Genomic DNA, 15167 nt, shown 5'->3' with positions numbered 1-15167 from the left:
AGATGCAGTTCCCTCCTTTTAGAATGATCTTCCTGCCTCATTACCTACTACTCTTCCTTCAGATCTCCTCGGCCAGGTCAAATCCTCCTTTTACAAGTACTATGTCCTTGTTCTTTGAAGCATTTATCGTCATTGCAATTTTACTTGTGTTGTAATACCTGATGACTATCCACTTCCCTGCCTAGGCTGCAAAGCTTCCTTCCATTTTCCTTCCCCAGTGGATCTCCAGTGCTTGGTATGGTAGGATGGATGGATGGGTGGGTGGATGGATGGATGGGTGGGTGGATGGGTGGATGGGTGGGTGGGTTGGTGGATGGGTGGATAGATGATGTATGTATGGATGGGTGGGTGAATGAGTGGATGGGTGGATGGATGGATGATGGATGGATGGGTGGGAGGGTGGGTGGACAGATGATGGGTGGATGGGTGGGTGGGTTGGTGGATGGGTGGATAGATGATGTATGTATGGATGGGTGGGTGGATGGGTGGATGGGTGGATGGGTGGATGATGGATGGATGGGTGGGAGGGTGGGTGGACAGATGATGGGTGGATGGGTGGGTAGGTAGGTGAATGGATGGGTGGATGGGTGGGTGGATGGGTGGATGGGTGGGTGGGTTGGTGGATGGGTGGATAGATGATGTATGTATGGATGGGTGGGTGGATGGGTGGATGGGTGGATGGGTGGATGGGTGGGTGGGTGGATGATGGATGGATGGGTGGGAGGGTGGGTGGACAGATGATGGGTGGATGGGTGGGTGGGTTGGTGGATGGGTGGATAGATGATGTATGTATGGATGGGTGGGTGGATGGGTGGATGGGTGGATGGGTGGATGATGGATGGGTGGGTGGGAGGGTGGGTGGACAGATGATGGGTGGATGGGTGGGTAGGTAGGTGAATGGATGGGTGGATGGGTGGATGGGTGGATGATGGGTGGATGGGTGGGAGGGTGGGTGGACAGATGATGGGTGGATGGGTGGGTAGGTAGGTGAATGGATGGGTGGATGGGTGGATGGGTGGATGATGGGTGGATGGGTGGGAGGGTGGGTGGACAGATGATGGGTGGATGGGTGGGTAGGTAGGTGAATGGATGGGTGGATGGGTGGATGGGTGGATGATGGATGGATGGGTGGGAGGGTGGGTGGACAGATGATGGGTGGATGGGTGGGTAGGTAGGTGAATGGATGGGTGGATGGGTGGATGGGTGGATGATGGGTGGATGGGTGGGAGGGTGGGTGGACAGATGATGGGTGGATGGGTGGGTAGGTAGGTGAATGGATGGGTGGGTAGGTGGACCATGTTCACTGTGTGCATGTTTGTCAGCCCCAGTGCTGAAATGGGTGTTACCCTGGAAGCCCCCAGACCAAATGGCATTGGCTGGACTCAGGACCACTTACCTTGGCTGGTCAAGCTCTCAGCCCTGGGGAGCATGGAGTGGAGGGATGCTATTATTCCACCAAGGCTGAGATCCTGGCTTCTGTGGCCTGGTCCAGCCCTCACACCTCCCGTTCAGGGCAGCCCAGCCTGGGGACTCAGGCCTTTCAAAGGTGCCTTGGCTGTTTATACAAGCAGACCTAGGAACCTCTAAGGCCCTTTGTTGAACCTGCGAAGGCCTTGAGCTTGCCACTCACTCTGTGACCTTGGGAAGCTCACTTAGCTTTTCCCAGTCTTGGTTTGCTGTGAGCGGGAGGGACCCCCACCTGCCCTGACACCTTAAAGCAGGCTGCTACTGAGCCAGAATGTGATGGTGTGCGTGCACTCACAAACTCCTCTGGCAGCACTGGCACCCCGGGCGGGCGGAGAGGCTGCAGCCGTGGCTTTGCCGTTGAGCTGATGACAGTCCCGAGGGCTTGCTCTGCTGAGGTAGAAGGGGAAGTCTCCCCACGCTTGTGTATCTGGACTCCCCTCCACCTCTGCCTCAAACCCTCTCCTGGAGCTCCTGTCCTTCCTTCCGGCTGACTCTGCTTTCGTCCCCACGCCCTGACCAGGCTTGCCGACGTCAGTGCTGGGAAGGCGTGGCCTGCTCTGCCCATCCCTTGGCTTCTGGTCAAGCAGGCCTCTTGCGGCCACCCTGCCCGCTCACCCCGTCCCGTCCCACTCTTGTCAAGGAGCTGCTTTCCTCAGGGCCCTTCCTTTGTGCTGAGGCAGTACTGACTTTGGGATCACAGAGACTGGATTGGAATCTCTGCGCTGCCACGTCAGCCGCAGGCAACGACGCCCTCCCCGTGACTCAGTGTCCTCATCTGTAAAACGAGGACCCTGGTGTCCCTTGCAGGTGGCTGTGTGGATAAAGCAATGGCATGGCAAGTGCTGGCTCAGGGCCTGCCATGGTCCGGTCCCCTCAAAGTCTGCCTTTCGTCACAGCTCTCCAGAGTCCCCATAGCTGCACCGCCTCAACCCTGAGACAGCCGTGGGCGGGTGGGCCTCTGCCGTCCCCTCTCGGTTAGCCTCCTGGAGGCAGAGGAGGCCAGCAGGGTTCAGGGAGGGGTCCTGGCCCCAGCCCCGGGGGGGGCCTCTGTGTGAGGGCTGCAGGGGCGGCCCGGCACCCCTTGCCAGGTGAGGAGGCTTGCAGACACAGGAGCGCCTGGTGTGCCGGCACCCCGAAACACTGCCCAGGACCCCGTGAGAAACACGGGCACCCCACCCCTGGCCTGCAGCCACCTTCGCCAGGCCCTCTCCTCCAGCCGGGGGCTCCCCGCTGCCACAGCGCCACAGGCAGCTCCCGTCCCTCGGCGCCACTCTGTTCAGCAACACAGTTTAAGGCCCCGAGGGAGAGCCTGGGCCCACCGTGGGCACAGCCCGTCCTTGCCCTCCGAGCCCCACGCGGCCGGGACGGTGGGCGCAGGGCCTGCCCCGCCACTGGAGCTGCTCCCCCTCGAGCCCGGCCCCCCGGCGCTGGCTGGGGTGCCTGGGACCCAGGATCTGCAGAGCCCACCCCTCCACCAGCCCCCTCCAGCCCATGCCCCGCGCCCCTTCCTCCTGCCGCACAAACCCGCCGCACCCACCCCTCCCGAGCTTCAGCTGCTGGGGGCGCTTTTTTCCCCCTAATGTTTCCAAATATAAATGTTGATTTTACAGAATACTCTTTTTGTATCCCATGTTCTGGCCTTAACTGATTTTGAGGGTCAAATTTATTTTCATGTATTTATGCCTTTGCCCAGAGAATCTTGAATAATTGATCGTGCCCTTTAAAGTAATATTACAAAGTATGCCCTAATTTCCAATTTAATTACTGTTTTCAGCTTTGGTCATTTTGTGTATGTGATACACGAGCACACACACGATTCCACAACGTCTCCTGTGCAGGTTAAACACGTGTCCAGAAAAAGCAGGGTGGCCCTGCAGAGAACAGGCAGTCCTAGCTACTTTGATCCCTTTGCTTTTCTTTGTTTCTTTTGAGTTAATTTTTTATTTTTAAAGAAGCGTTAGGGAAGCGAACTTGGCCCAGTGGTTAGGGCGTCCGTCTACCACATGGGAGGTCTGCGGTTCAAGCCCCGGGCCTCCTTGACCCGTGTGGAGCTGGCCATGCGCAGTGCTGATGCGCACAAGGAGTGCCCTGCCACGCAGGGGTGTCCCCTACCTAGGGGAGCCCCATGTGCAAGGAGTGCGCCCCGTAAGGAGAGCCGCCCAGCGTGAAAGGGAGTGCAGCCTGCCCAGGAATGGTGCCGCACACACGGGGAGCTGACGCAGCAAGATGACGCAACAAGAAGTGGACAAAGAACAACACGCAGCAAATGGACACAGAGAACAGACAACTGGAGAGGGGGAGAGGGGAGAGAAAGAAATAAATAAATCTTAAAAAAAAGTATAAAAAAAATAAAGAAGCGTTAGACTACATAAATGTTACATCAAAAATACCGGGGATTGCCATAACCCCGCTGCCTCCCCCCACCCCCACTGCCCCCCATTGACAACATCTCACCTTAGCTGGCGCATCTGTTACAATCGAGGAGCGCGTTTTGAAGCGCTGAACTAACCATGCACTATAGTTTACATTGTAGTTCACATTTTGCACGGCCACAATTTTATAGGTTTTGACAAAATGTGTAATGGCCTGAATCCGTCACTGCAGTGTCACACAGGACGATTCCAATGTCCCCAGAGTGCCCCATGTGCCTATTCTTCCCTAAATTGCTGGTGCCTTGGTTTCCCAGAGCTGCTGGAACAACGTACCTCAATGCAGCAGAGATGCACGGGGCGCGCTGTGGCGTGTTCGCCGCGCTGGCCGGGCCGCGCTGAGCTCTGCTGGGAGAGCCTGCGCTCGCCTCTCTCCCGGCTTCCCGCAGTGGCTTGCTGGCCGGCCCCGGCATTGCCCACCTCGTCACCGCGCCGCGTTGTCCCGTGTCCCCCCGCCACGCTGGCTTGAGGGCCGCCCCGTTCCCGCAGGGCCGTTTCCACTGCTGAGCCCGTCTGCAGCGGCCCTATCTCTAAGGACGTTCGCAGCGGAGGCGCTGGGGGTAGGACCTCCATGTGCATTTGGGGGGACACACTTCAGCTCCTGTTAGGTGTTGGGGTGTAACCTAGCCAAGGAAAAGCCTCCACGTTTAGAGGCGCGGTTGGACGGGTGGGGCCTTCGTCACACGTGGACGGCGCATTTCCCCCGCCCGGGAGGCGCCGCGGGTTTCCTCGCCGCTCGCCCCTCTCCTCCGGGTCTTTGCTGAGTCACTGGCCGTCCCCTCTTGCTTCATCATTCTTCCCGGCACTCACCACCTCCGAACCCTTTACGCGTCCCCCGCTCAGCGCGGACCCCCCGAGGGCAGTGACTTCTGTGTGCTGGGGACACCAGGGCTGAACGGGGACCGACGTGGAGGGCGGCGCGGGCAGAGGAGCGTGGAGGAGGTCGCGGGAAGCAGAGGTGGCCGGGCCATGAGCGCGGGGCGAGGAGCAGCACTGCCGCGCTGCGAGCCAAGGCCAGCTCGGCCAGCGGCCGCCGGGCGGAGCCGCCTTCTCCCCAGGCCGCCTGCTCTTGGGGGGCAGAGTTTTCAGCAGCTCTGACCTCTGGGTCACCCGGGACTGTCGGGGGGCGCAGCTTGAAGAGGCGGTGGGAGGCGGTGCTGGCCCAGCCAGCCCAGGAAGGTGGGTCGGGGTGGGAGGGACACCCGGGGCGACAGCGGCAGGGGCGGGCGCGGGCAGGCGGTCAGCCTCGTGGGGCTGGGAGACCGGGCCGTGCCGCCCCCGCGCTGTGCCGCCCCCGGCGGGAGGCTCGGGGGGGAGCCGGGGCTGGGCTGGGGCACTGAGGGGCTTTCTCGGGGGTCTCTTGGGCCGGGAGGCCTGCGCGACGGCCCCCGGCTGGGCTTCTGCCCTGCGGCCCTTCCCCTCGGCAGCCCCTCCAGCCGCCCCGGCCTGCGGGCTCAGCCTCTCCGCTCGGCCAAGCGCGGCCTGCCAGCTCTTCCCGCCGCGGGCACCGCCACCTCCGCCCCGGGAGGCCCCCTCCCGCGGCAGCACCAGCTCTGGGGGGCTCCTCCGACCCCTCTCCTGAGGGTGGGCATGAGCCGATGGCCGGTGAGGCTGGCTGCCCGCTGGGCACGTCCAGGGGCGCAGGGGGACTCCGCCAGCAGCGTGAGGAGAAGATGGTCCCCCGTTTCAGCTCAGGCCAGCTGAGCTCCCGCCCAGGGCCAAGTCCCGGGAATATGGAGATGACTAAGACGCACTCCCTGCCAAGGTAGAGCGAAGGAAGGCGACTTGTGAGCAAACAGCAAAACCGAGAAATGTGGAGGTGCAGAAGGCACGGGACACCGCTGGCCAGTGTGATTGACAGCGGGAGGCAGTGTTCAGGGAAGGCCTCCTGGAGGCAGTGATATCCAAGCTGGATTTCAAAGGATCAATAGGAGTTCACTCATAGGGCACGGAAGAGAAACCCAACAAGACTGAAATAGAAACTTTTGCAGGGCCCGGGGCCACCCGAAGTCCACATGGGGGTTCAGAGTTATGCTCCTCGCTAGAGTATTTGCTGGGTGGCTGGGCTGGCCCAGAGCCGGAGCAGGGCTCATCTCAGAGAAGAGAGTGGATGGCCTTGAGCGCCGCCTGCTTTGCAGCCTTGAGCAGGCCCGAGGGCGTTGCCTGGTCCTGCCGCTTCCCCGCCCTCTGTATCTGGGACGCCTGGCTCTTTCTGGGCTCGCCCTCCTCTGATAGCTTGGCCTGGGTGAGGGGTGTCAGACGCCCTCCCCGGTCCCACAGCGGGGCCCGGAGCTGGGCGAGACTCAGCGGCTGACACAGGGGCTGGGGGTGCAGGGCGGGGACCCCACAGGCCGCTCAGGAACTCTGGGGGTCTGGGGGGATAGGGCCCCGCCACAGGGGAGGATGCTGGGAAGGAAGGGCCTGCCCACCTCCCCGCAGACTGCTCGCCAAGGGGGGCTTCGCGCGAGGCTCCACCTCAGGGAGGGCCGGGGGCTGCGGGCCGCGCAGAGGCCCAGGAGGAGGCGGGGGCGGGGGTGCCACTTAGGGACGCTGGGCTCTGCGGGCTCAGCTGGCAGCGCAGGAGTGGACGCTGTGGCCAGACGGCGAGCTGAGCTGCTGCTCCGAGGCCTTCCTCTGCCCACGTTCGCCAAGGCCCTGGAGGGCTGGAGCCAGTGAGGAGGGGGCAACGCCGGTCCCCGCGAGTAAGCGGGCCCCCCGTGTGTAAGCAGTCCCCCCGTGTAAGCGGTCCCCCCGTGTAAGCGGGCCCCCCGTGTGTAAGCGGGTCCCCCAGTGTGTAAGCAGGTCCCCCCGTGTGTAAGTGGTCCCCCCGTGTGTAAGCGGGTCCCCCTGTAAGTGGTCCCCCGTGTGTAAGCGGGTCCCCCCATGTGTAAGCGGGTCCCCCCGTGTGTAAGCGGTCCCCCCCGTGTGTAAGCGGCCCTGCCGTGTGTAAGCGGGTCCCCCCATGTGTAAGCGGTTTCCCCGTGTGTAAGCGGGCCCCCGTGTGTAAGCGGTCCCCCCGTGTAAGCGGTCCCCCAGTGTGTAAGCGGTCCCCCAGTATGTAAGCAGATCCCCCTGTGTGTAAGCAGATCCCCGTGTGTAAGCGGGTCCCCCTGTGTGTAAGCGGGTTGCCCCGTGTGTAAGCGGGTCCCCCTGTGTGTAAGCGGTCCCCCAGTGTGTAAGCGGTTTCCCCGTGTGTAAGCAGATCCCCCTGTAAGTGGTCCCCCGTGTGTAAGCGGTCCCCCAGTGTGTAAGTGGGTCCCCCCGTGTGTAAGCGGTCCCCCGTGTGTAAGTGGGCCCCCCCGTGTGTAAGTGGTCCCCCATTGTGTACGCGGGTCCCCCCGTGTGTAAGCGGGTGAACCCCGGCCCACCAGTGGCTCCCCGTGAGCAGGCCCCACTGGGGGCTCGCGGGGCTCTCCCCCTGGGCGGCGTGGCCCCCACGCTGTGGACACCTCCAGCACCCGGCGGTGCCTGCTTCTCCTTCTCCTCTTGCCACCCCCACGACCCTCCCTCTGGAGACCCGTCCTCCCCAGTCCAGGCCACAGCGGGTCCACGTGGTCGTCTTGCTGGCTCCGGGCCACGATCTGAAGGCCCCGCCGCGGCCAGCACGGCCAGCGCGGGGGCCCTGTGGACCAACGGGGGGACTTTCCACAAAGCTTCACCCGTTTGGTCGTTTTCAAAAGGGCGTTGAAGGCTGGCAGGCGTGGCAAGCCCAAAGCCTCACGGTAATACCGAACGTTTATTTGGGCGGCCCCTGGAAAGCATTGTCTCAATCTTCATACCAACTCTGCTCGGCAGGTGGTATTACTGCCCCCATTAAAAAATATGTATATATTTTAAAAGAGTTATTTATTTACTTCTCCCTACCCGCTCGTTGTTTGCGTTTGCTGTGTCTGTTTGCTGTGTGCTTGTCTTCTTTTTAGGAGGCACCAGGAACCGAACCTGGGACCTCCCATGTGGGAGGGAGGCGCCTAATCACTTGAGTCACCTCCGCTCCCTGCTTTGTTGTCTCTCTCATCATATTTTCTTCGTGTTTCTTGTTGCGTCATCTTGTTGCGTCAGCTCGCCGTGCCTGCCTGTTGAATCAGCTCGCTGTGTTGCTCGTCTTCTCTAGGAGGTACCGGAAACCGCACCTGGGACCTCCCATGTGGAAGGCAGGAGCTCAGTCACTTGAGCCACCTCCACTTCCCTCACCCCCATTTTATAGATGTGAACACCAGGGCACGGGGAGGTTCAGTAAGGTGCCCGGGGCCAGGCAGCCACAAGCAGCGGGACAACTGACCACTGCCCTGCGCCTTCACTCTGCCTGCCCTGCCCCCTCCGCCGCCCAATCAGGGCGCCCCTCCCTTTGCTCCCCTTCACCCCAGCACCTTGGGCATGGGGATGGGGCGGCCAGGTCCCTGGGGTGGGTGGTAGGGGCCGGGGAGAGAAGGGCTGCTCCAGCTGGGGCCTCGGGGCCTCGGGGCCTCGGGTGGGCTCTGCCTTCCGGGTCTGCCCCTGGCTGAGTCACGGGGGATTTCCTCCGGGCTCAGCTACCCGAGGTCCGTGGGACCTGGTCGTGGTGGAGGCAGTTGGCCTGTCCAACCAGCATTAATCCTGGGGAAAGAGCTGGCATTTCCACTCATTCCGGCTGGAATTAAACTTAAGTGGAGTCCAAAACAGTGCAGCCAGGAGAGTGAGCAAACTCGCCAAGGTCAGCAGGCCTCCCGCCGGCCCGGCGCGGCCTCTCTGCTGGGGCTCGGGGGCCCTTGTGCCCTGCCTCTCAGGGAGCAGGAGGGGACAGGGAGGAGAGCCTCCTGCGCCCCCCCGGCAGCCTTCCGTCCTCGCCCGCGTCTGTGACACCAGGCCAGACCAGAGGCACGTCCCGGCCAGCCCGGCAGAGGGGGCAGCCTGGGGGTGGCGGTCCTGGGACCCTGACGATGGCCGGTCCCTCCGCCCAGTCGCCTGACTCTAGTTGGTGGCAGAAGAGCACCAAGCCGGCGCGCCTAAGCCTGCCTCCCCCACCCAGTATGCGACTATTAGCTGGTGACCCCTCTGTGCCTCAGTTTTCTCATTTGGAAAAATGGGTAAAATAAGAGCAGTACCTCATTGGGCGGTCGTGCGTATCGAGCAGGCTAACAGCCATCAAGTTCTTGGACGTGCTTGGCATATTCTAAGTGCGACGAAAGGGCGGGCTAGTATTCTGTAGGCCTCAGTTTCCTCACCTGCAAGCTGGGGGCTGGGGGTGGCCATGGAGGGCTCTCAGCGGCCTGGTGTCCTCTGCCTGTGGGTGCAGCTGGGGTGCAGTGAACAAGGCCCTGGGGAGGGTACGTCCCCTCATCCGGGGACTGGGATCCCTGACGTGTGTGCACGTGTGTGTGTGCTTGCATTTGCTTGAATGGGTGTGTGTCTACATGGGCATGCGTGTATTTGCAAGTGTCTGTGTACACGCGTGTGCATGTGTGCGTGTGTGTGCTGGGCTGGCGGCTGGGCCCGGAGCCGGCCCCTGGGGTTCTTGCTGGAACGCAGCTGGGGCGCGTACCCTGCCATCTCACCCCATGCTTTGGCGTGAGCGTGTCCGATGGGCTGGAGAGAACCCACACTCAAGAGAAGGGATGGAGAAGGAATGAGAAAGAGAAACAAGAGGGCTTTGCCCAGAAAAATCCAGCAGGACTGGAAACCACTGATTGGAAAAATGAAAAGACGACCAGTCCCTCTGCTGCGGACTCTGAACGCCGGGCGTAGGCAGCTCTTCCCCAGAGGCGAGGGGCCTCCAGGCTTGCTCATCCTGGTCCACCGCTGTCCTCCCCGGGAGGGACCGGAACCCTGTGCCTCGGCTTCTGCCCTGTTTGCTCTCACGCCTGCCATCTCGTCGTGGACGAGAAGGAAACACGCCAGCATCCGCGCCGCCTCGGACCTGGGCGGACGTTTCCTGGCCCCCGCTGGCCGGTACTGGCTTCCTGTGGGTCTCCTTTCCCGAGCCAGGTTTGTAGACTCGGGGAGCCAAGAGCGGCTTGCCAGGCTGCGCCCGGCCCAGGAGTGGTGTTCCCCCGGGGGCCCCAGCGGGCGAGGCGGGGAGCCGCGGGCGGGACGGCCTGCCTCGGGCCTGGCGCGGGCCGGCCGCCATCCTGCTGCGGGCAAGCGGCGCCGCTCCCAGCCTGACTTCGCCGGGCCGGGAGAGTTTTCCGTTTGGAGAGCCTTCCACCTGGGAGGCAGAGAAAACATCCAGGTCCCCCAGGTCCCCGTTCCCCTGCCAGCAGCCGGGCTTGGGGGATGCCAGGCGTGCGTTCCAACGTCTCCGCGCTTTCCTCTCCCACCATCGAGCCGAGCTCTGGCCGCTGGGCCTTGCCTCCCCCGCAGGGAGCCAGGCCCGACCTCGCTCCCCGTGTGTCTGCTCCTGGCCCTGACGGGAATTTTCCTGTGGCTTTCTTTGGCCACCGATCCTGTAATTTACCACCCGGGGTTTGCGGGCTCTCGGCGCTGAAGACTTTCCGAGCTAGCCTCGGTGTGGTGCGGTCGCTCCGGGTGATCAGCGCAGAAAGGCATGGGCAGCTGCCTCCGCAGCCCACCGGCCCCAGGTCCTAACTGGCCCGGGGCAGCTTGTGCCTGGTCATGGCATTAGATGCTTCCAGGGTCAAGGAGCAGGGCCACGCTCGGGGGGCTGCAGGCGCCGCCCGCGCACATGAGAGCAGGAAGGAAACTCGGCAGTGGCCGCGGGAGGCCTTGTGGGACCTGCCCTCGGGCCCTCTCCATCTGCGGCCCCTGGAAGCTGCCATCCTCTCGCTCCTCCCTGGGCCTGCCTCCGTTTCCCTGGCTGCCGCCAGCCTCACTGCTCTCGCCGTGCCTCGGCTCTGCTGGCCCGGGCGCCCGGCGCTCCGCGGCTTCTGCTTACGGCTGCCCCTCCTTGGGTCTCCTGGCCTCCGCCGGCAGGGGCCACCTTCACAAGCCCCCTGAGAGAGCTGCCGACGGGGGCAGGCATTCCTCGCTGGCGCCTCGTCCTGCTGGGTGGGATTCTGGGGTCGGGTTGCCTCACGGGTCTGGGGCACCCTCGTGACCCTCCTATAGGTGACTGTCAGCTGCCGGGCCCCAGACCAAAAGGCCACGGCCAGCACTGCAGGGCCACAAGACCCAAAGCACGCCAGCCAGTGGGCGAGGGGCTGCCGGGGATGTGGGCGCTCTCCAGGCCATCTAACACCCCCCTGCAACAGCCCTGGCTCCAACTCGCGGTGGATAACGGGGTGCCGGGCCCGTGGGCGCTCTCCAGGCCATCTAACAGCCCCTCTGCACCGCCCTGGCTCCAGCTCGCGGTTCCAGCACCTGCTCTGGCCCCACCTGTTCTGCTGCCGCTGACACACCTGTGCCCTCTGGGGAGTGGGATAGACACGCCCTTGCCCCAGGCCAGGGTCTCCTCGAGGGCTCCTCCTGTCCACCCACTCCCACTCCTCCTGGACGTTCCCGTCCACCCCTCTGAGAAGCACCACCTCCGCCCCGCCCTCTGGGAGCCGCTCCCTCCTGCCATCTCGGTGGTCCTTGCACGCGGTTTACCCCGTGTCACTTCCTGCATGTTTTCCTCACGGTGCCCCTCCGTGGGGCTGAACCTTGGCAGGGGAAGAGGCGTCAGTCATCGGCACCGTGGCATCGGCCGGCTGCTACTTCAGAATGTTCCTGCTCCCTTCCTGTGGCCCAGCGCCTGCAGGCACAGACAGGAAGGGGACAAGAGCACTCAGTTTGGTGGCAAGATCAGGTGGGGACCCAGGAACTGTTCAATAGTTACAGTAGTACTTGATAAATTGATCATGTCACCCCTTTGCTTAAAATCCTGCAGTTGGGAAGCAGATGTAGCTCAAGCGACTGAGCTCCTGCCTACCACACGGGAGGTCCCAGGCTCGGTTCCCAGGGCCTCCTGGAGAAGACAAGCAAGATAGCAAGTTGGTGCAGCAGGCAGGCATGGCGAGCTGATGCAACAAGATGATGCAACAAGGAGACAAAGAGGAAAGACAATGAGAGACACAGCAAAGCAGGGAGCTGAGGTGGCTCAAGTGATTGAGCACCTCTTTTCCATACAGGAGGTCTCAGGTTTGGTTCCTGGTGCCTTCTAAAGGGAAGACGAGCAGACACAGAGAGTATACAGCGAATGGACACAGACAGCAGACCGTGCAACAAAAACAAATAAAACCTTGCAGTGGTTTCCATTTGTCCCCAGAGTTGCATCGGGCCTCCTGTGTGGCTTGCAAGTTTCTGCATGACCCAGCCCCGGCGACATTTCCAGCCTTCTCTCAAGCCACACTCCGCCTTGCCCGCCCTGCACCAACCAACCCGTTTTTTCAGCTCCTCACAAAGACCAGGCTGTGTCTCCTCAGCTCACCCAGCAGCCCCACCGGGCGGAGGCCCCGCTTTGGGACCCCCGGCCCCTGAGATAGCGCAGCAAGTGTCGGCGTGCACTGAGTGCTCCTGAGCGGCTGGGTGAGCAGCTCGTGGTGATGGGAATGGAGGTGAGGAAGCATCGGGCGCCGAGGGCCCGGGGTGGGGGCTGGCGAAGGGCAGCGGGAGAGGGCAGGGGCGAGGGAGGCTTGGGGAGGACTGCGGGGGCTCCGGAGGCCAGACCCTAAGCCGGGCCCCGAGGCCGAGCCCGCAGCCGGGGCCGAGCACCTCGCAGGAGAGGGACCGCCCGTGTGGGCTGCGGCAGGACAGAGGGGAGCCTGAGAAACTGGAAGCCAGGGCCGTCGGGGGGCCTCGGGAGGCCCAGCCTGGCTCAGGAGGCGGGGGGCCGGGCGGGGCGGTGGGAGCAGGTGGGGCAGGACGAGTGGGTGGAGCGAGGAGGGTGTCAAGGCGCGTGCCCCGGCACGGAGGTCCGCGGCGACGGGGGCTGGGTCTCGGGGGTCCCCAGGGCCTGAGCCTGGGCAGAGCCTGGTGCTCAGGACGGCGGCCCCCGCCCGGCCCCCGGCTGGTTCCCACCCCTGCCCCCTCTCGAGCTTGCTGGGCTCCCTGCACCTCGGCTCGCTGGCCTGCCACGGGGGACCCCGTGCTCCGGCCACCTGGGGGGCTGAGTCTCCCTAACGAGCCCAGGCAAAGGCCCCACCCGCCACCCGCCGCCCGCCCGGGCCCTCGCGCGTCTTGTGCGGTTAATACGATGAGCCATGTGATAACATGCTCATCACACCAGCCGGGGCACCTCGGAGGACTCCCGCTTGGGGAGGTGGCCTCCAGCTCGCAGCTGCAGAACGGGGGCTCCGGGAACCCCCGGCCTGGGCCTGGCTCCCGGGAAAGGCGTGAATGGCGTGGGGTGGGCTGAGGGGCCGGGCTGGATGGGGCCTGCGCACAGGCCGCGGGTGTGACTCAGCGTGAGCTCCTGGGGGCCCAGCCCGGCCCGCGCCACCCTGCTGCCCCGGCAGCCATTCTGACCACACATGGGGGAGAGGCTGGGGGGGAGGTGCGGGCCCCACTGCTGCCCGGCAGCTGTTCTGACCATGTACACGGGGAGAGGCCGGGGGGCAGGCGTGGGCCCCACTGCAGCCCCCAGAGCCCGGCCTGCAGGCCATGCAGTGCTAGGCCGCACAGTGCTGGGTCACTCAGTGCTGGGCCACGCAGTGCTGGGCCGCTCAGTGCTAGGTGGTGCAGTGCTAGGCCATGCAGTGCTAGGCCACTTAGAGCTAGGCTGCTCAGTGCTAGGCGGCTCAGTGCTAGGTGGTGCCGTGCTAGGCCACTTAGTGCTAGGCCACTTAGTGCTAGGCCGCTCAGTGCTAGGTTGCTCAGTGTTAGGCTGCGCAGTGCTAGGCCGCGCAGTGCTACGCCGCTCAGTGCTAGGCTGCACAGTGCTAGGCTGCACAGTGCTATGCCACGTGGGGTGGTGGGCGCGGTGATGGGCAGGCGTCTCCCAGGAGCTCCTGGGGGTGGGTGTGCCAGCCCCCTGCGGAACCGCTGGCCTGGGGCCGGGTTCCAGAAGGCTCGCCTGGCGTGGGGACCGCCTCAGCGTCGCCCTGCTGACGTTTGTGGACGCCAGCGTTTGGAGGGGGAGCGGGCCTGACAGGCGAGGCCAGGCAGCGGGGCCCTGGGCGTTACTTGGGTTTCTGGGGCTTGGGTCTGCTCATCTGGAAAGTGGGGAGGACGCTGGGCACGTGCTCAGCCGGAAGCGCAGCCATTTCTTCACCTCTTTAAAAGCTCCTCGGGCGTCCTCCGTCTCGCCCTCCCCATAACCGTGGCCCCGGTGCGGCAGTTATCACTACGTCACAGGAGGAAGACAAGCTCAGGGACCTTACGTAACTGGCTCGGCGCACAGCCTGGAACTTTCCGTCTGTGCTGGGGATTCCCCAGGAGCCCCTGGTTCTGATCTGGACGTTGTCGGGGAGCCCAGGAGCTGATCTCCTCCCACGGCCGGCGGGTCCCGGGCTGGGGCCTCTTGGAGCTGGGGGGGGCAGTGGCTCTGCCGCGGCCTCCTGTCCGTCCCTCAAGTGACAAGGAACCAAGCAGGCTGCGCTGTGCCAAGTGGAACCATCTCAGCGAGGCCCTGCGGACTTCGCACCAGGCCCAGGACAGGTGGCGGGATGGGGCATCCCTAGGAGGCACCTGCAGGCCGGGCCCACCCCCACAGATGGCCCTGCTCTTCCACAGCGCCAGTCCTGGAGCCAGGAGGCCCGGGTTCGAATCCTGCCTCCTCGGCGGCCGTCTCCTCCCTCCTGCCTCGGTCTCCCGTCTGAACCCGCGGCTCCTCCCGCCCTGGAGACGGCCCTTGCTTGGCTCTCGGCTGGCAGGCAGCACCTGATGGAAGGCCCCACCCGGCTCAGGCGTCTCCTCACAGAGCGAGACGGGATTTGGCCAGGACGGGGACGTGGAGGAGGGGGCGATGAGATGGGCTGCGGCGGCCATGGCCAGCCGTGCTGAGGGGCCTGTGACCCCTCGGAGCCCTTCTGCACCCAGTGGGTGCAGCATCCATGGGCGCCGGACGGGGCGGCCAGCGGCTCTCCCCGCCTGCCCCTCGGGGGTGCCGCGGGGTCTCCCGGGAACAGCAGCCGGGGAGACGGGCGCCCAGGCAGGAGCAGGGCAGGGGCTCCTCGAGCAGCCCTCGCGGCCCCCCAGCGGGGTCCGTGCTGTGGGGTGCAGGGTGCTGTCAGGTGCTGCCCAGCTGCGTGGGACCAAACGGCCGGCCTGGGGCAGCTGTCCACCCTCACTGTCCTGCGTGGGGAAGGGCCGGCGAGTCGCGTCCTTGGCGCGCACCCCGGGCTCTCCGCTACCACCGACCACTCCATCCCACGGGGACGGCCTGCGGGACGCTTTCAGGACAGAAAATAAGGGACCAGC

General features: G+C 64.1%; 2 protein-coding genes across 2 annotated transcripts; both read right to left on the bottom strand.

Moving 5' to 3' along the window:
* Window positions 1–4661: 4661 nt before the first annotated feature.
* On the bottom strand, window positions 4662–9042 carry LOC139439603 (skin secretory protein xP2-like). The gene is made up of 3 exons (XM_071217156.1): window positions 8978–9042; window positions 7346–7518; window positions 4662–5518 (listed from the first exon to the last, which is right to left on the bottom strand). Exons 1-3 carry the CDS (start codon window positions 9040–9042, stop codon window positions 4662–4664), a joined length of 1095 nt encoding a protein of 364 aa, XP_071073257.1.
* LOC139439602 (basic salivary proline-rich protein 1-like) lies at window positions 7724–14735 on the bottom strand. The gene is made up of 3 exons (XM_071217155.1): window positions 14645–14735; window positions 8978–13207; window positions 7724–8033 (listed from the first exon to the last, which is right to left on the bottom strand). The coding sequence occupies exons 1-2, from the start codon at window positions 14733–14735 to the stop codon at window positions 12234–12236; spliced, it is 1065 nt and encodes a 354-aa protein (XP_071073256.1). The 3' UTR covers window positions 7724–8033; window positions 8978–12233.
* Window positions 14736–15167: the final 432 nt, after the last annotated feature.

Source organism: Dasypus novemcinctus, chromosome 9 (genome assembly GCF_030445035.2).
Source record: "Dasypus novemcinctus isolate mDasNov1 chromosome 9, mDasNov1.1.hap2, whole genome shotgun sequence".
Lineage (NCBI taxonomy): Eukaryota > Metazoa > Chordata > Mammalia > Cingulata > Dasypodidae > Dasypus > Dasypus novemcinctus.
This window is presented reverse-complemented; position numbering and strand designations above follow the sequence as displayed.